Source organism: Xyrauchen texanus, chromosome 6 (genome assembly GCF_025860055.1).
Source record: "Xyrauchen texanus isolate HMW12.3.18 chromosome 6, RBS_HiC_50CHRs, whole genome shotgun sequence".
NCBI lineage: Eukaryota > Metazoa > Chordata > Actinopteri > Cypriniformes > Catostomidae > Xyrauchen > Xyrauchen texanus.
In genome coordinates this window covers 27,862,618-27,883,413 of record NC_068281.1, presented here as the reverse complement: position 1 = coordinate 27,883,413, position 20,796 = coordinate 27,862,618, and the positions used below count along the sequence as shown (strand labels likewise).

Genomic DNA, 20,796 nt, shown 5'->3' with positions numbered 1-20,796 from the left:
CCGTTGAATGTGTTTAATAAAATTAGTTGTGCGCGCAAAACACCGACTACGTTCTTTATATTAAAGGCGTTATATTAAGTCTAGTTATTTTCTTGATTATAAGAAAATAAAAAATGTGTGTCACTCCGCGTGAAAAAACAATCATTTAAATGCTATTATAACGTACTGTCTGTCTGTCATGAATTGACATGGTGTCATGCAATGTATTACCTCCAAGCTGGGTGGCGTCATACGCACATACTTACATAATGACTGCGGTGTCTTCTTCGACTTCGTGGTTGAAAAGTGTCGGCTAAAAACAGAGACAGAACTTGAACCTGTACATTCTGTAAGTATCGGATAATTTCCGAGTCATTTCACTTTTATTTAGGTAAACAGTACATTTCTGTTCGTCTAGAAATTCAGACAGGAAGTGTGTCTGGTGTGTAGAAAACCATGTCCACCATCTTGCTATATTTGGACAGTGTTTGCTATTTTCGACAGAACATTTAAAGTTATGTCTTGATGAATTTATCCCATGGTGGTTGTCTAAAACCACGCCTAAGCTTACTTAACAGTTTACTACCACTTTTTTTTACTGCTCATGTTCCAAGCTATATGTCATTTGACACAGCTACTTAAAATGTTATTGTATCCAGCTTTTACTTCAATTGAGTGATATTTTAAAAGAAGAAAATAAATAGGGCAATATCTTCTCATGAGCGATGTCTTGCCTTCGAATATCTGTTAATAAGATGCTAAGTTCTGTAAAGCTCTTGCAAACAAATATTACTTAATATTTATTATTATCATTCAGGACACAGATGGCACATGATGTAATTATTTTAATCACTTCTTCTGAAGAAGACTCTTGTGTAGGTCGAAACGTTATTATTTATAACATGGTTATTTATGGAAATATCTTTTGGAGCAGAAAGTGTGCAAGCTCTCTTTTATGGATATAAAAGCATCACAACAATCAACATAGAAAAAGAGGTAGACATTAAAGATCACAGAATTAAAGTATTTACATGATCCACAAATAAGTATAATTGATCAAGTGAGAATGAACCAATCTTTGAAAATCAGATATCATCATAAATCAACAACAGTTCTCACAACTCCAATTCATATGGATGGTCTTTTGCCAATAGTGTATATCAGCAACAACATACATTTGATTAAACACTTCATTATAATGTTTTGTGTGTGTGTATTTATCGATAGGAATATTGCTAGATCTAGTTCTTCATTTACATTTTAGGAGCTAATGCAGAGTTTATAAATCCAAATTGCTTCACATTTTAAATATCAGTACTCAGTATTTTCTTGTCATCACCACTGAGGTGAAGGTAGATGTTTGCAACAGGGTCAACTTTTACATCACTACATTGATCACATATGTGTCTTCCTAGAAGACAACAAACTTCCTTGATGCCTGTACATTCTTCATCTTTAATGCGGTGACCCACCTCACCCATACTCAGGCCATTTTCTTTCTCATTCTGTAGGAATAATGTTCAACAGCAATGGCCACTTACACCACGCTGCAGGACAGAATCAGTGTAGCCAAGGAGCTGCTTGAGCGAGTGGACAAGGTTTGTAGCCGGCAAGGCCGTGATGTTGAGGGTCGTGCTAAATTGTGCAGTAAGCTCAGAGCTGAGATCAAGTTCCTGCAAAAGGTGGAGGCTGGCATGGTCATGATCAAGGAGTCTCACCTACAAAGTACCAACCTTACGCACTTGAGGGCCATCGTGGAGTCAGCTGAGAACCTAGAGAATGTGGTGAGTGTCCTGCATGTGTTTGCCTATGAAGGACCTGATGGGCAGAAGCAGACATTGGTGGTTGATGTGGTGGCAAATGGCGGACACACATGGGTGAAAGCCATTGGGCGCAAGGCTGAGGCACTACACAATATCTGGCAAGGCTGTGGCCAGTATGGGGATAAAAGTGTGATACGGCAAGCAGAAGATTACCTCGAGGCCAGTCAGCAGCAGCCTGTGCAGTACAGCAATCCTCATATTATCTTTGCTTTCTACAATGGTGTGTCCAGCCCTATGGCTGACAAGCTGAAAGAAATTGGTATATCTGTAAAAGGTGATATTGTTACTGTTAATACAATGATTGGAGGTGGAGAGGAGGATGAAAGTGAAGACAAACATAGTTTGGAGGAAGAGAACCACGAGGTAGAGAATGAAGTTAAGGAGGTGGATGTTGATGACTATGACGACGACAGTGATGATGCAGACCTCATGCACACTCGAGTCGTTAGAGACACCATTGTGGCCAGCCTTGCCTTCCCCACTGAGGTGAAGGTAGACGTTTGCATCAGAGTCAACCTTGACATCACTACACTGATCGCTTATGTGTCTTCCCTCAGCCACGGTAACTGTCACTTCACTTTTAAGGAGGTGGTGTTGACTGAACAAGCTGCACAGGAACGGCGAGAGAATGTCCTGCCCAAGCTGGAGGAGTTCATGAAGGGAAAAGAACTGTTTGCTTGTCATTCTGCCATTGAGGACTTCCACGTCATCCTGGACACATTAGGAGGCCCAAGAGAAAAAGCCAGAGCGGAGGAGCTGCTAGCCAGGCTAAAGGTGGTTCCAGACCAGCCCTCTGAGCGCACCAAACGCTTAGTAATTAGCTCAAAGGTAAACCGTAGATCACTGATGATCTTTGGGACAGGAGACACATTGCAGGCTGTCACTATGACTGCAAATAGTGGTTTTGTTCGTGCTGCTGCTAACCAGGGTGTGCGCTATAGTGTGTTCATCCACCAGCCCCGTGCACTCACTGAGGGGAAGGAATGGAGAGCAACACCGATATGTGAGAAATAAGATTAAAAAGCTGTAATAACATATGAAATGGTCAGTTTTTAATGTAATGCTTAAAGCAAGACACTTATGAGAGGCACTACTGTACAGTTGCAAATAAATTGCACAGCTGGTCGCAGATACAGACATTGTGCAATCTTTTTGTAACTAAGTAAATTCTGTGAGCTCAGTGCCTCGATTGCAGTACTTCAATGCAAAGCCAGTATAGATGTCAAATTTTCCAAATGTATAAACATCAACAAAAATATAGTTAAAAAAAAAAAACAGTGTTTAAACAAAAGCATATATTTATTTGTAAAGCCTTTGTCTACCTGATTCATTTTTTTCCTTCAGTTTAGCTTCTTTTTTAAATCCATCAGCCTAGCTGATTATTGTTTTCAGTAATTCTTGATTCTCGCATACATTTTTGCATAAGAGTACAAAATAAATGAATATAAGCCAAAATAAATATCCTTCAAATGGCTTTATCACATCTAGATTATCTCTGTGGGATTCATCAATTTGTCTTTGAACCCTGGAGTATCCCTCTTTGAACATAAGCTGTTTGTGAACTGGATCTAGTGTACACGTATATGCAGACAGGGGCTAGTTGTCTGACATTTTACTCCAGTTAATATTTCCCAAAGTAGGTTTATTTTTGAAAGTCAATTTCTGCATAGTCACATAACTTGAAGTCTTGGCTACCAAAAAGCTTCAGAACATTTCCACAGTTTTTGCTCAGGAAAAATAAAATATATTTAGTATGCTGTACGTTGACCTTTTATGACAACTTGCTCCCAATACATGTGGTAAGTTGTGATAATGTAACCTGCCGTTAAACCAGTGGCAAAGGTTTCATGTGACTATTGGGGGAATATGTTCACCTGTCATCCCCCCTACTATGTATTATAAATACATAGCAGTGCTAGAATATTTGTAGGTTTCCAGTCCAAGGTAGCAGGTGTTTGGCTGTGCGTTTCCTCAGAATTAGATGTCAAATAACATGACGGGCAGATGTGGCATGAAAATGTATACCTTCAATTAGAGCTCTCTATGGCTATTTGAATGGAAAGTGTCAGAACAATAAAACACTTGTGCCCATTTCAGCTACATTTGTTTCCTTTTCTGACAGTGTTATGCAGTTCCCCAGGGGACCTCTAGGCGGACAATTCCAGCTAAAAAAATCAGTTATCTTGTGACTGTGATGTTGTAATATAACAAGATAGATTGCGTCTCTAATGTACATCGTTTGCTGTATTAACAAGAAACTAGACACTTGAGTTAACAAAGTTGCAAGCTGCAAGAAACAAAACTTTCAAAAAAGCGCACGTAAAGATATCGAAAACAACTTTGTAGTTGGGAGGTAAAATGTATGAAGAGACCACTAAGTTATGTGCAATAAGATAACGCGCCCAGATATGTTAGGATATTTAAGTAACTTGGTCGTTTGTTGGTGAAGCCCAAGCCAAGGCTATCATCAGTGCTGATCCCTTCTGAGTCGAGGACCGAGGCTAAACAAATTACCCATAGCAGCAAGAAAAGCGCAAGAAAAAGCGCCGCTCACAGAGGCTGCCAGAGCACGCCGACTTCGGTGACGTCACGCCGGCTCAGTCCCCGCATACATCACCGCTACCAGAAATCTCCCCGCCACCAGTCCACTTCACGAGAGCAGACCTGCACCCCTCCAACGAAGTGGTGGGTCTCGTCTCGTTCGGCACATCAGGGGACGACGATGGAAAGGATGACAGCCTCTCTCTTGACGCTGCATCCGACGACTGGCCGGGCTTGTTCGACCCCGCACCATCGACATCAGCGGGCGCGGGCACCAGCATGGACTCGGAAATCGTCCGTATCCTGTCAAAAGCCGTGGAAGACCTCGGGCTCGACTGGTCTTCCCCGGAAGAACCCGCCCGCAGCCGGCTGGACGAGTGGTTCCTGCAGGACGCCGGCAGGCCCCGACAGAGACCCTCTCCTTTCTTCCCTGATGTCCACGACGAGCTCACAAAGTCGTGGAAAGCCCCGCACTCTGCTCGCCTAAAGCCTTCTTTTTCTTCCTCGCTCTCCTCAGTGGACGGCGCGAGAGAAAGAGGCTACGAGGCAACTCCGCCCCTCGAGGAGACCGTGGCCAACCATCTACGCCTACCCTCCACCGCTGGATGGAAGGCCAGAGCTTCTCACCCCTCGAAGCCCTGCAGAACCACCTCAGCTCTCGCCGGTCGCGCATACGCCGCCGCCGGCCAAGCTGCGTCAGCGCTGCATTCGATGGCGGTCCTACAAGTTTTTCAGGCCAAACTTCTCCGCACCATGGACGAGTCTGGACCTGAACCCGAGGCTTTCAAGGACCTGCGCAGCGCTACGGACGTAGCCCTGTGAGCCACAAAGGCCACCGCCCAATCCATCGGCCGGGCCATGGCTAATTTGACCGTCCTTGAGTGCCATCTGTGGCTAACGCTAACGGAGATGAAGGACGCGGATAAGGCACCATTTCTTAACGCGCCTGTCACTACAAGCGGCCTGTTCAGACCGGCGGTGAGAGAATTCACTGAGCGCTTCACTGAGGCTCGGAAGGATGCAAGCTATGCATCACTTCCTGCCCAAGCACTCCAGCTCGTCTCAGAACCCGCCCCAGCAGCAGCAGCGAGCCAGGGCAGAGCCGCCCGTCTCCCAGCCAAAGAGCAGACCTGAAAAGGACGCTCAACGGCGCTCGCGTTCCGCTGGCCGAAGAAAGCCGCACGAGCAACGAGGTCCTCGGCCCAGAATCACTCTGAACACGGAGCCTCGTAAGTCTTCCTAGCAACAGGAAGAAAAAGAGAGAGTACGTGTCTCGCAAAAGCCGGACCGCTCTCTCTCAAACATCTAAAACATTACCCAGTCCCCTTACAGGCGGCTGGAAATGTCTATACAGCAGTCAATGGGCCAGTCATAAAACTCGCTCACCTGCAATCAAACGCCGTTTTTACGGCGACACACAGAAATCACGAAAAGAGTCATTTTCTGCCTGTGTCACTAAGGGTTCACATGTCCACACTAAAGTGCGCATTCCCACATATCAATACTGTCCAAACAGTGCCAAATACCTCCCCAGTTCAGGCTGGATGTCCCAAAAATGTAGATCGTGTGCCTATTGTCATGTATGCACCACTACACACAAGCACTGTTCCCACAGTTATAAACACTTCACCAGTAAAAACGGGAAATACTAGAAGTGTAGCGCGCGTGCCTGCTGTACTGCATGCACCCCTACACACAGCTACCCATACAGTTTCAAACAGCTCTCTATTTCATGCCGCAAGCATCACAGATGCAATGCGTGAGCAAAGAAACTCCCCGCTAAATGCGGAAAGCTTTATGAATGTGGCGTGCGTGCCTATTATGATGTATGCATCCCCACCCCAAAACACTGTTCATACAGTTGCAAGCATCTCTCCGACTCATGCTGTGAGCATCTCGGAGATAGCGCACGTGCCTGTACTCTCACACGCACCCCTGCACTCGGCACTCAATACGGCTGCTCAGCGCGCACCTGCGCCTCTGAGAGCCGTAGACTCCGTGTTAGCACAAAGCGATTTGCCGGTGGGGCCCATACGTCACTGCGACACGCCCCCAGCCAGCATTCAGCCCATATCTGTGCGAGCAGAAGCCTGAGAAAAAAATCCCTGACATGCCGAAATGGGTTTTGAACATAATAAAACACGGATACTCACTTCAGTTCGCTCGCAGACCACCCCGCTTTTCAGCGGTGGGCGAGACGAAAGTGAGAAAAGATGTGTCACATGTTCTACGCACCGAGGTGCTCAAACTGATAGAGAAGGGCGCTATAGAAACTGTTCCTCCCTCTTTGAGCGAGGCAGGTTTTTACAGCCGCTATTTTCTCGTCCGGAAAAAGGACGGTGGCCTTCGCCCCATCCTGGATCTCAGACATCTGAACAAAGCTTTAATGATTCAGCTCGTTCAGAATGTTAACAACCAAACATATCCTCGCGCAAGTTCGCCCGGGATTGGTTTCTATCAGTGGATTTGAAAGACGCTTACTTTCACATTCGATAGCGCCTCATCACAGGCCCTTTCTGAGATTCGCTTCGAGGGACAGTCATACCAGTACACAGTACTACCATTCGGCCTATCATTGGCCCCCCCCGTACATTCACGAAATGTATGGACGCGGCACTTTTCCCCCTGAGACAGTGGGGAGTGCGAATACTGAATTACCTCGACGATTGGCTAATCATAGCACAATCAGAGGACCAGTTAATGATGCACAGATCTTGGATTATCAGCCATCTAGAATGCCTGGGTCTGAGAATCAATTTTGCAAAGAACGTGCTATCCCCCAGCCAGAATATCTCTTTTCTGGGAATAGTGCTAGACTCAGTGCAGATGACAGCGCGCCTCTCATCAGAGCGCGCGCTCTCTATTCGACGCCTTGCAACATCGTTCAGAACGGGCGCGCACGCCCCGTCAAACGATTTCAAAGAATGCTCGGTCTCATGGCCTCGGCATCAGCTGTACTCCAGCTAGGATTGTTGCACATGCGTCCTCTCCAGCGCTGGCTCAAGAGCCGTATCCCCACTCACGCGTGGCACTCGGGCCACTTTTTGATCAGAGCGAATCACGGCTGTATAAAAGCCCTGACGCCCTGGAAAGCGATCAACTGGTATCAAACCGGCGTGAGTCTGGGCGTGAGTACGCAGAGAAAAATGATCATGACAGATGCCTCCAAAATAGGATGGGGGGGCCCTTTACGAGGGCAGGCCTGTCTCCGGGTTTTGGTCAAACCCGGAAAAGCACCTACACATAAACTGTCTGGAAATGAAAGCGGTCGCCTTGGCTCTCAGAGCCCTGCTTCCGTACCTAAAAAACGAACACGTCCTGGTCCGAACGGACAACATGACGGTAGTAATCGCCAAGGTGGACTCAGGTCGAGCTCCCTTCACTCTATGGCCAGGGAGCTCATTCTATGGTCACAACACCACCTGCGCTCGCTAAGGGCAGCGCACGTGCCAGGTGTCCTGAACCAAGGAGCGGACATGCTATCCAGAGACACGGTTCTCCCAGGAGAATGGTCTCTCCACCCTCTGACGGTTCAGTGGTTATGGCAAACCTTTGGCGAGGCAGAGGTCGACCTCTTCGCCTCCAAGGAAAACGCGCACTGCCCTCTCTTCTCAAAAAGCACGGACACGCTCGCCCAAGTTTGGCCGAGCCGCCCCTTGTATGCTTTTCCCCCGATCGCGATGCTACCTCAGGTCATCAGTCGGATCAGGGAGGTGAAATGTGCAGTGCTCCTGGTAGCCCCACTCTGGAAAAACCAGACGTGGTTTCCAGAACTGATACAGATGATGCAATCTGCCCCATGGTCGATTCCGCTGAGGCAAGACCTCCTCGGACAGGCCAGCGGGATGATTCTTCATCCCCGCCCCGATCTGTGGGCCCTCCATGCATGGCCCCTCAACGAGTTCCCGAGAACCTCCCCAGTGGAGTTTTGAGAACCATTACTGAGGCGCGAGCGCCCTCTACGAGGCGCATGTATGCCCAAAAGTGGAAAATGTTCAGTGACTGGTGTGATACCAAGAGTTTGAACCCCAAAACGTGCGAGATACCAAGTGTACTCGCCTTTTTGCAGGAGCTGCTGGAGGCGGGCCGCACACCCTCCACGCTCAAAGTCTATGTGGCTGCCATAGCGGCATCACACAATCCTGATAAAGGACATTCATTAGGGAAAAACGATCTGATCGTTCATTTCCTAAGAGGTGCTAGGAGGATGAACCCTCCTTGCCCACCTTCGGTGCCGATCTGGGACCTGGCCACGGTCCTGGAAGCACTCAAGGGTGTCCCGTTCGAACCTCTCTGAACCGTGCACCTTAAGCAGCTCTCGCTCAAAACCGCACTCTTGCTGGCGCTCGCTTCAGTTAAAAGAGTGGGCGACCTGCACGCGCTGTCATCAAGCGCTGCTTGCCTGGAATTTGGACCTAACGACTGCAGAGTTGTCCTTAGGCCAAAGCACGGGTATATTCCTAAAGTGCTCTCTACACCCTTCAGAGCACAGGTGATATCTCTGGCAGCGCTATCGTCCCCAGCAGATGAAAGCGACGAAAATTTACTCTGCCCGGTCAGGGCGCTCAGAGTATATTTGGAACGTTCTGCCCTGTTCAGACCGACGGAACAATTATTCGTATGCTTTGGCGGCCGAACTAAGGGTCTCGCTGTCTCAAAGCAAAGAATATCGCGCTGGATAGTGGATGCTATAGCGCTGGCTTATGAAGCCAAGTGCCTTCAATGCCCCTTAGGCGTCAGAGCTCACTCTACGAGGAGCATGGCCTCCTCGTGGGCGTGGTCGAGTGGGATACCCATTGAAGATATTTGTGCGGCGGCAGGCTGGGCCTCGCCTTTGACATTTATTAGGTTTTATAACCTACAGGTCCCCTCATTGCATTCCAACATTCTATCAGCCTGACTATAGAATGGAATAGAGTGTGTGTATGCTGGACATCACCTCCTCCCTTATAAGGTCTGTCTCTGACCGACTTGGAGGATTTATTATGCGTACCAGTACATAAAAAGCTCAGTACATAAGATGTGTGCTTGTGTTTGTACAAAGAGCACCCCGCCTTGGCAAGGACGCTCTGTAATATCCCTGTATATAGCTTGCCGTTGGCCGGCTCGGGAATAATCACTTTGCTTTAAAGCTCAGGCATCTTCCTCTGGTTTTATAGAGCAAAGTCAGCACGCACGGCGTTTTACATGGTGTTCCCATAGCGTAAGCTACTTACGCAATAGGAGAGACCTCTCGATAGGGAACGACTCGGTTACTAACGTAACCTCGGTTCCCTGAGAGGAGGGAACGAGTATTGCGTAAGCTGCCGTGCTTGTGCTTGGTCAGTTCGCTTCAGTCGATTGAACCTAAAGGAACTCTCATGACGGGGTGCCCATTATATAGCCTGCCTATGCTAATTTCGGCAGGCTCTAGGCGCGCGCCCATTGGTCGCGCGTTCAGAGTCGCCCCGTCATTGGTTCGAGCAGTTGCCGCGGCACAGCCAATGACCGAGCTGCCTCGCTCATCGCTGTCTGCTGTGCAGCTGCAATCCGTTTTACATAAAGACTTCAATATTTCTCGAGAAACTGAGTTTTCCCATAGCGTAAGCTACTTACGCAATACTCGTTCCCTCCTCTCAGGGAACCGAGGTTACGTTAGTAACAGAGTCGTTTTGCGGCTCATATTACAGCATCTTTCACAAGAAAGGCAGAAATGGCAAAAATGCTGTGTGAACAATTGAACTACTCACTGCTTAAAACAGACAACTTCATCATTAAACACCTGTTGCATCTCTCATTTCCATTCTCTAGAGCTCAATCTGATGTATACAGGTATTTTTTTCTTCCTTTTGAATAAGTAGGCATATGTACTGACTTATGTTATATACATATTTTAATAACATACATATTTGAAACATCATCATATTATATATCTTTAATATACACACTCAGTGACCACTTTATTAGGTACAACTGTACACCTACCTTTTCTTGCGATTATCTAAATGGTCATCATGAGGCAGCAGTGCAATGCATAAAATCACGCAGATACGGGTCAGGAGCTTCAGATGTTCACATCAGAATGGGTAAAAATGTAATCCCAGTTATTTCGACCATGGCATGATTTTTGGTGCCAGACAGTCTACATTTATGCATTTGGCAGACACTTTTATCCAAAGTGACTTACAGTGCACTTAAGTCTAGTTTGAGTATTTCTGTAACCGCTGATCTCCAGGGATTTTTACACACAACACTCATTCAGAGTTTACTTAGAATGGTAACAAAAAAACTGTGAGCGGCAGTTCTGTGGACGGAAACACCTGGTTGATGAGAGAGGTCAATGGAGAATGGCCTAACTGGGTTGAGCTGACAAAAAGGCTACAGAAACTCTGATAACCCCTCTGTCAAATTGTAGTGAGCAGAATAGCATCTCAGAATGCACAACATGTCGAACCTAGTGGCGGACGGGCTACAACAGTAGATCACGTCAGGTTCCACTTCTATTAGCTAAGAACAGAAAGCTGAGGCTGCAGTAGGCCTACCATCTGTGTACCTAAGCAGAAATTGAGATTCATCTGACCAGGCTATGTTTTTCCAGTCTTTAACTGTCCAGTTTTGGTGAGCCTGTACCCACTGCATCCTTAGCTTTCTGCTCTTGCAAGTTGCCTAACATCTCCTTGTGTGTTTCATTTGAATTTCTCTCTTCTGTGGGCTTGGAAGAACATGAGGTTGAGTAATCATGACAACATCTTATTTTTGGGTTACTATCCTTTCAATGACTTGTTAAAAGTGTTTGCCAAGAACAACTATGTAAATGTAAGTTTGTACATGATTGCATCATGTCTTGCTGGGAACGATTGACTGAATAAGAAAATTGATGAGAGTATTGCTTCTGAATAAATTATAATTACACCACAATTGGAAGAAAAATCATTTTTCTCTCCGGAAAAGCACATGACAATCCTTAATGTCGAGTCCTGAATTGAAATTCTTACAAGTAAAAATGCAATAATGTTGAGTAATGCTGGGAGTGTTTCAAGATAATTTGGTCTGCCATAGGGTTAGCATGACTTGATCTTCTTAGTTTCAAATACTCAACAGGATGTTTACAGTTAAGGATGGTTGCATAGGCAGATGCAGCCTCAAGTATTTAAGTAAAATTTATATATATATATATATTTAGAAGACCAAGTAAAAACCATTGCAAATTACACTAAGAATGCTAATATCATTTTAAAGCAAACAAGCTGAGATCTTTATGGGTTTAATCTCTTGACAAGACGATCTGCTCATCTGTGTGAATTAACAAAAGGCCCTGTACCAACATTGTACACAAATGTTTGTCTGCTCATCTAAATGTTAGTAAGATTTGAACATATTACTACTAGATGTTATGCCACTCCTTACTTTGAAACCCTATCTGTAATGTTACTGAAATGAGCCATGGCTACAAACAAAAGCCTTTTGAGAAATGTGATGCACCATTAGTCTGCTGCTCATTTGAATTATCCATTGTTTTTGTATTTTCTGCCAACTAGCTTGTTAATGTTGCATCAATCATATGTGGAATAAAATCGAGGTGTTAACAGTTCAATAATAGCCACATACTAACTGTTGCAGTTAACAGTTGGCTAGACAATACTTAAGACAAAAGCTTTAATCCTATAGTATTATACAGTGACTCCACCCATATGATTTCCAGCTTCATGATATATAGCTAGTCATTATGTAAGGCATGATGAACAGTCAGCCGGGTGTTATCGCAAAAAATAAACCCAACAGGGTAATCAGTTCCCCAAAGTGGAGAGGTATTGCATCAGCCTGAAGGTGTTTATTTTGCCATAACAGTCAACTGACTGTACATTATCCCACTTATTACACGGCTACTAACCAAATAAATAAATATATGAACATAAAATATTGATTTGCATTGAAATTATGTGAGAAGAAATCGCTGAACTGCAGAAATTCTGTTGGTGTTTATTTTGTAATTAATGACTGTTTGACTGCTCATTAAGCATCTTAATACAAGTCTACATGACAAATAAATAAATGTACATGAAACATTGATTTGAGTAGAAATTATTTTATTAGCTTAGCTTATTTGGATCGCACAGCGATCCGAGGAACGATGGCTTGCAAAACTCAGATGAGCGGTTATTACTGAGCAATATCAGACCACTAGATGGTGTCATTGACCAATCAGAAGAGTATTCCAGAGAGCTGTCTAATAAAGTTGTATTGCACCTACAAGTCATTCTCACCATACATCTGGACAGTTGGCTGATCCAGAAGTTGTACGTCACATTGTCATAGACGTACATTTGATATGAACACTTCAATATTGATAGTTAAGAAAAATTAGGAGTTTGAGTGGCTTTGTTTGTTTCACTTTCAGTGAGCGATGAGGTCAGTGTCAGCTAGGAAGGGAGCAGATGAATTGTTACACTAGCCCTTATAATAAGCCTCATTGTTTTAGACTTTTCTCAAGGGAAGGGAAATAAAGTATGTTACCATCATTATAGGCAGGATGAATGAGGGGAATTGGAGAAAGTTAATTATTCATCAGTATTTGCCCAAACATGTCAAAGTACATTACTTGCTGTACACATAATACATAAACACCTGTCTTAGTTAAAACAAGTACACAAGTTCAACAGCTCTTTTTTTCCTCCCGACATCTTTCTAGGGTTTCCTTAATACCCATCTACCTTGCAATTTTAACTACTTGGTCATCATCATCATTGCACTGCCACCTGCCTCTCATTGCTTGAAGCCATGGCTGCTAATAGGAATGCTTTGGCCCTTCACAAAGTGATAATGGTGGGCAGTGGCGGCGTGGGTAAGTCAGCACTAACACTGCAGTTTATGTATGATGAGGTAAGGCTTTACATTTAGGAATTTCATAACATTAGTAAATTGACATTAATTGGTAAATATAATAGTGCTACTGATCCCTCTCAAGTTTGTGGAGCTCAAAGCTGATAGCTACAGAAAAAAGGTGGTTCTGGATGGAGAGGAGGTCCAAGTCGACATCCTTGACACAGCTGGGCAGGAGGACTACGCTGCCATTCGAGACAACTACTTCCGCAGTGGAGAGGGATTTCTCTGTGTGTTTCTCACAGAATCAGAATCCTTTGCTGCTACGGCTGACTTCAGGTAGAGAAATCTCCTTCCAATTGGTAATCAATAACACTAGTGCAGGTACATTTCACAAGTTTGGTTAATTATAATGCTTAAGTGTGCATGCAGCCAAGAAATCTATTCTGAATTGCTCTGGATTAGGAGCTTGACCCCATAATGGCCCTCTAATCAGGGCCATAGCAAGGTAACCTGGGCCCCTTTCCTATTAAAAAAAAATGCAGTCCAGAATTTGTTGTGGGGCCCCCTGGACCTTTGGGCCCCTATGATCATTATCACCTTTCACCCCATTAGCCTCTAATGAGCAACATTCAGTTGTTTAAGTATATATTTTCTAAACTTCAGAGAACAGATCCTTCGGGTGAAAGAGGAAGATAACGTACCTTTTCTGCTGGTAGGAAATAAGTCAGACTTGGAGGATCGACGGCAAGTTGGGGTGGAGGTGGCCAAAGCCAGAGCAGAGCAGTGGGCAGTCAGCTATGTTGAGACTTCTGCCAAAACCCGTGCCAATGTAGATAAGGTACAAAAAAACTGGTTCAATCATTACGTGATACTTCAAATATAGTTCTCCCAAAAATTAACAATTTATGAAAAATGTTTCCTTTTGACCAAAATGAAGTCATTGGCAAAGATGCTCTACTGCCAATAAAATACAGTTTAAGAAAGGGTGAACACAATTGAGAGTCCTTTTATAAAGAACCAGACTAAATTAAAACAAAAACCGATTCACAAAATTTTTGCATGTTTTAGGCGTGTTGTGATAGGGTCATAGCCCACTTTTCATTCATTTTTAGAACCCAATAATCAAATTTTTATAATACAATAATAATTATCATCATCATCATTATTATTATTATAAAACAGTACCATATTTGTCATATTTTCTTAACCTGGCTTTATTTTGGCAGTACACTGAAGACAGAGAAATCCTTTAGATTTGGATATTAACTTTTAGCAGACAAGCATATTTAGAATTACACAAATGTGTGCCATATTTAACTTTTTCAGTTCATTAGCCTCACGTATGCTTTGATTGTGCAACACTACAGAGAACAGCGCAGTGAGCAGCGCGTGCAGCCTATTTATTTGTTTAATAAAAATAGCAACCCTTGAATTTGATAGGGCTGGGAATTCTAATTAATTTTATTAATTTATTTTATTTCAAGGTAGATTTTATTTAAGGGCAGTGTTCCAGACACATCAGTGGAAAATTGCAAGCAGGAGAACTATTAACGGAACCAAAAGTCACAAAGATGATACGATTCCGGTATTTTTAAAGAATGAAACCGGTTCTCGTTTCCCAGCCCTACATATGCCAATTTCGATTTTATTTTGAGTAATCATTCAGCCCTATTTGGAATGACATGAGTAAATAATTACAGAATTTTTAGGTGAACTATTCCTTTAATGAATAGAAAGAATTAGTCTGTTTAAGCTTAATTTATAAAAACATTTTTTTGCTTTTATCATGGAACTCAGATTCACGTACACATTCATTAAAACTTCATAATCTCTCCAGGTGTTTTTTGATCTTATGCGTGACATCAGAGCCAGAAAAATGGAAGATGGAAAAAAGAAGACGAAAAGTTGGGCAGAGAGAATTCGGGAAAGATGTTGCATTTTATAAAGACTGCAGCAGTGTGCACTGTTATGCCAATTTCTCTTCTCTTCCGCTGCTTCCAAAAAACAAAAACTCCATCAGTTACCAAATCTGCTGATCATCTTTTAAAACACATCCAGGCTCCAGTGTCTGTTACTTGTTGTTGTTTTTCAATGGGTACAAAAAGGGCGGAATGTCAGAAATGCATTACCAAAATGATGTCAAAGAGGATGACCAAATGGTGTCAAACGTTCTGACATAACAAACTAGTAACTTCTAATGATTTATGTACTGTGCATTAATTTCAGTTACTCGTCGACTAGTCAATTTTAGTTGCTTTTAGCTATTAACGTGACTAAGTTGTGGCAACACAGAGTGCTGAACACTAACACTCTCTGTAAAATAATACTTCTCTTTGCAAAGACCATGCAGACTTGCACCTACTGCTCTGTTCTACTCAGGTGTAATTGGACAGTATGGTTTCAGGACACTATCTAAAATAAAATTACAGCTACATCACTTAACATTGCTAAATATCACTTAAATTAATGTGTAAATGACAAATACAAGCTACCCAGGAGTTTATTCTTAATAGGAATTTTCTCCAAAACATTTATTTAAATTAAAATGCGTTATCAACTGTGTAAAGCCCATGCTTTTCAGCAAAGACTTCTTCAGTCTGCCTTTTGAAACTGTCCTTAATTTTGATTTAATATCCTTTGCCTAAATGCATCAGACTTTTTTCAAACGAGCGAAACATAACCCTATCTTGCAGTCTAAAGGGCCAATCAATATCCCTGTGTATGTGTGCGACAACAGAATTATAGATTTGTCCAGTGTAACAATGATTTTTGCTACTTAAAAATAAGATGGACATCTTGCTTAGATTCTTCTACTTTACTGTGAAAAACAGGTTGGAATGTTGTTTTATTACACAGACTGATATTGTGTACTTTGTTATAACTTATATGCAATTGAAATTGTCTTGCATCTTTTATCTTGTGTAATTGTTTTCTATTGTAATTTTTTTTTTTTTTAAATGATTTAGTTATTTGAGGGTTAGAAGGGTAAACTTAAAATTATGAATTCATAATTTTTTAATTTTATTAAGTACAACTCTAAAAGAGCTGGACATAAACGGTGTTCGGTACACCTGGCCCTGGTGGCTACTCTGCAGATATGTAGTAAAAGGAACCTGTCTCCCTTTGATAAAAGGTTTTGAATAAGCACATCCTAACCTGAAGTTCCATGTCTAAATAAATGTGAAGTTAGCTTTTTTTTACCTAACTCTGGCATCTACCAAACATGTTCTTTTTTGCTTCTAATTGGCATTTGCAGCTACAACTACACTGTTTCTTTAGTGTGAACACTGTGGGATAAGCAAGTTTGTCTTTTCCTCCTTTTAATCGGCCACAGTGGGTTAAGCCCCCCCCCACAACAATGCAGCACTTGCTTGGTCTGTTTGTGTGGTAAGTGTGCCATGAGGCAATGATGCTGACATCATATGAACAGCTGATGCCTTGAGACCCAAGCTCATTGCTTAAGTGAGTGAACTTAAAAAAAACATTTACAATACAAGAGATTTTAATATTAAGCCTCTATTGTTTGTCTCTCTTATACACTTAGCTGAAATGTCTTCTCTACTTTAGGGTGCCTCTTGGCAAATGCTGAATATGTATTCAGCGATACATATGATACATAAAATAGCTTATTAAAGGCAAAATTAAAAGTTATTAAAACTAGCTGACAAAGACAGAAAGAAAACTGTGGATTTTAAAAGCCACTAACATTCCTGATGTAATATAATATTACAGCAGTAATTGTCTATAATTTTGGTTATATAAATGTTGAGTGAAAAAGAAAAACATTTACGCATATTGGATTTCAAAATGTAAAATGTTATGTTTCAGTTGCATAAATAAAATCTATTTTTGTAGACCTGAGTCTGTGTTGAGATTTGATTGATACATCATGCAGGGAAAAAAAATACAAATAAATAAGTGTAATACCTCTAAAGGATTTCCCCAAATAAAAACTTTAAACTGGAAAAGATGTACAGTAATGTTATAGTATTTTATCTACAGTATCAAAAAATGGTAAGAACAACTTTATGAAGATAAATACCTAAAGGAAAATTCCAGGTTCAATACAATTTAAGCTCAATTGACAGCATTTGTAACAATGTTAATAACCACAATTTTATTTCGACTCATCCGTCCTTTTCTTAAAAAAATCAAGGTCACAGTGCGGCACTTACAATGGAAGTGAAAAGGGCAAATATATAGAGGGTTTAAACAGAAATGTGTAGCTTATAATTTTATAAAAGCACTTACATTATTTTTTTAAACTTGAGAATTGTTTGAGCTGTAATGATTTTAAAAGTTTTTACGGTTTAAGTGTTAACAGCATTACATCATCAAGTTAAAAAATTGGATATAACTTCACACGAAAGGTTAAAGCGATTTTATCACTAAAATCATTGTAGCATGCATAGTGTTTACACCTTGTAACTATATTTTTGAAACAGGAAATATTTGAACATTTACAGATTGGCCCCCATTCACTTTCATTGTAAGTGCCGCACTGTAACCCATATTGTTTATTTTTTTTAAGAAAGGAGGGACAAGTATATATTATTTTTTTTGGTAATAAACATTATGCCACAAATACTGTTAATTTAGCTTAACTTGTATTGAACCAGGAATATTCATTTAACAATTAGTTAGTAAATGATCAAAATGTAAGAGATTTTCCACTACAGAAGTTTTTTTTTTCTCAACAATGACTGTATTTGCATTATAAATTTTAAGCTTCAACAATAGTCCTTAAGGGGCTATTTATGATTACATTGTCTGAAAGAAATCATTTTTCCCACTATACAGAAAATAAATTCTCATAGTTTTTGAATAAATCAAAAGAGGTCACCAAAAATAAAACGATAAAACAAACATTCCATAGAAAATTTGTAAATGTGGCAAACCTACAAATACTTGTCCTGACATGTTCTAGTTAACAGCATACCATCAATGTTAAGAGGTAAATTGATGTGTCGATCAGACCTCTTTTGTTGAGGTTGACTGTACAAAGAGCTTGAAGTGGTGCCTCTGAATTCAATGAATGAGATTAGCAAACTCCATGGGAGTGGGCCAAAGATGACAAACTACTTTGCATAGATTGCCAGTTACAATAGCACCATCTTTCTAGTCCTGTAGTTGAAGTACAAATATAAAACTAAAAGAGAATGTCTCTTTATACCAGAAAGTACATATAATTAAAAAAAGAGACAACTTGAAGAATTATTGCTGGTGAATCCTGACTCAAGTCCATGACAAGTATGTTCGGGTGCAGACTCTGACTTAAAAAATAAATAAGCAATTGCAGCATTGGTGCACTAAATAAAAAGGACTGTACAATGACTTTAGGGGTTTCACTAAAGTTAGGCTACATTTCCGTGAAATGTACGGAGTTTTAATTGTAGTACCTCCCTTGTCTGCCTGTATATGTGGTTTGCTGTGAGTTGCATTTAGACTGAGTTTCTGTGACCGAGATAGGCTGTAGGTCAGCCCAGGGATCTTGGAGCATTGATGGTTTGTAATACTTTTCCGTATCATTTGTCCCTCTCTCCCTGCCATGCGTTGACCCAAATGGTGTGGATGTCCGTGGTGAACCCTTAAGGAGAAAATTATCATGCAGAAAGACATTAAAACGACCATAATTAACCAGAGACTGTATTGTTTTGCCCTAAACAACTACATGAAAAAACGGATACAATTCGCATAAATGTTATAACACTTAATTGTGATAAAAGGCCATCAAACTTGAAAAATTGTGCATTTGATCAAAAAAGAAGCGTGTTATTCGGACATCGAGACATTAAAGCCGCTATAACTGTGGTTAGCTGTTCGGTCAACGAAAAACATGACGCACATTAGTATTTTAATGTTTGCGTTAATCGCGAGTGAACTACCTGATGTCCAGAGTGTCGTCCGGGACTCTCATACGGCGAGTGTCTGTACGGTGTGCCGCGGGGACTGGGGTTTGATCTGCGCGGTGTGTGACCCGGCGAGCGGCTGTTAAAATATTTCCCACCGCTGCCACCCCGGTTATCACCAAACTCTCTCGGTGGGGTATTTGGAGAACGCTGTCCAAATCTCGGTCCAAACGGCGGCGGGGTTGAAAATGCCCACGGAGGCGATGAAAACATATTGCACGTCCTGTCGTATGCAGGAGGCGGACTGCGGAAACCTGCAGCTCTTTGACCCGATCCCTGGCGTGGATGGCGAAAAAGTGGTCTTTGCATTGTGTCGAGATATTTTCCCGCGTTGCTTCCAAACTTCAACAAACAGACGACTAGTATATTTTAACTGCCTACTTATGGTTTTGACTGAGCACAACAAAACATGTGTTGACCCGGAACAAGAAATGCAATCTTTCGACAATTTACATTTGAATACTGAACGACTCGATGCTGCCTCCTATTGTTATGGCGTGTTAAGCGCCCATAGAAACGATTAATCATCTTTTAAAAAAATGCATTCTACAACCTTCGCTAAAATCCACAGTATTGAAAACTTGGATGATACGTTTTTAAAAAGAAGACAAGAAATAAGCAAAATATATAAGAATGTCCGTTTTGAAAAAACAAATAGTAGATAGTATTATGGATGAAGATTTTAATAATTTTTGAGTTAAAAGAGAAACATGGTCAGCATGCTAACATAATACGTAATACATAGGCCCTAGTATGTTAAAGACTTACCAGAGATAGCCATTAAAGCATTATTGGATTTATATAAGCATGTATGGAATGAAAGTACTTTACCCAAAGATTGGTAAAGTGCAATAAGGATACCAATAGTTAAACCTGGGAAAGATGCAACAACATCTAACAGATATAGACCAATTGCACTCACATCTACATTGTGCAAAGTCATGGAGAAAATGATAGTAAGAAGGTTGAATTACGTTTTGGAGAAAAAAAATACAATATTATCACCAGATTAGAGTGGTTTTAGGAAAAAGAGATCTACAATGGATGCTCTTGATATTATTTGAAAATGATGCAAAGCATTTATAATGAGAGAATATCTTGTTGCAGTTTTCTTTGATATTAAAAAAAGCATACAACACTTTATGGATGGAAGGACTTTTAATTAAACTAAATAAACTTGGAATGGGGGGAGAATGTATAACTGGATATTAGATTTCCTATTTTAACGTACATTCCAGTTAAGAATAGGGGAAGAAATGTCAGCACCGTATGATATAATGGGACTCCACGCGGAAATGTCATCAGTCCAATTATAAATAATGACTTATGATATATTTGAAAAAGTTAAAACTAAAATATTGGAAAGGCATTATATGCCGACGATGGAGCAGTATGAAAAAGAGGTAGGAATTTAAGAAATGTAGTTGTAGAAAAAATAAGTGATTAAAACTGGGGGGTTTGGGTATTAAAAATGTTAAGACTCAAAAAAGACTCAATATATGATTTTTACAAAGAAAAAGAAAATGAAACAATTATTCTGAAATTATATGATCTACACCTATAAAGAGTGACAGAATTCAATCGTCTTGGATTAATATTTGATGAGAAATTAACATTGAAGAGACATATTAATAAAATTGAAATCAAATGTAAAGGTATAATAAATTGCATGTCTTCAATAGCCAAGTATGAATGGGGAGCCAGCAAGAGTTCACTGTTACATGTACATATCAAGCCTTTAT

The 20,796-nt window shown here is 41.5% G+C and overlaps 3 protein-coding genes across 3 annotated transcripts; 2 read left to right on the top strand and 1 right to left on the bottom strand.

The window, feature by feature from the left end:
• The first annotated feature begins 261 nt into the window (after positions 1 to 261).
• On the top strand, positions 262 to 13,151 carry LOC127644956 (UPF0415 protein C7orf25 homolog). Its single transcript, XM_052128417.1, has 3 exons — positions 262 to 328; positions 1,491 to 2,805; positions 13,012 to 13,151. The coding sequence occupies exons 2-3, from the start codon at positions 1,509 to 1,511 to the stop codon at positions 13,020 to 13,022; spliced, it is 1,308 nt and encodes a 435-aa protein (XP_051984377.1). The 5' UTR covers positions 262 to 328; positions 1,491 to 1,508; the 3' UTR covers positions 13,023 to 13,151.
• On the top strand, positions 13,101 to 15,118 carry LOC127644964 (ras-related protein Ral-A-like). Its single transcript, XM_052128427.1, has 4 exons — positions 13,101 to 13,202; positions 13,288 to 13,481; positions 13,809 to 13,983; positions 14,983 to 15,118. The coding sequence occupies exons 1-4, from the start codon at positions 13,101 to 13,103 to the stop codon at positions 15,088 to 15,090; spliced, it is 579 nt and encodes a 192-aa protein (XP_051984387.1). The 3' UTR covers positions 15,091 to 15,118.
• LOC127644965 (M-phase-specific PLK1-interacting protein-like) lies at positions 15,108 to 19,478 on the bottom strand. The gene is made up of 2 exons (XM_052128428.1): positions 19,031 to 19,478; positions 15,108 to 18,732 (listed from the first exon to the last, which is right to left on the bottom strand). Exons 1-2 carry the CDS (start codon positions 19,361 to 19,363, stop codon positions 18,532 to 18,534), a joined length of 534 nt encoding a protein of 177 aa, XP_051984388.1. The 5' UTR covers positions 19,364 to 19,478; the 3' UTR covers positions 15,108 to 18,531.
• Positions 19,479 to 20,796: the final 1,318 nt, after the last annotated feature.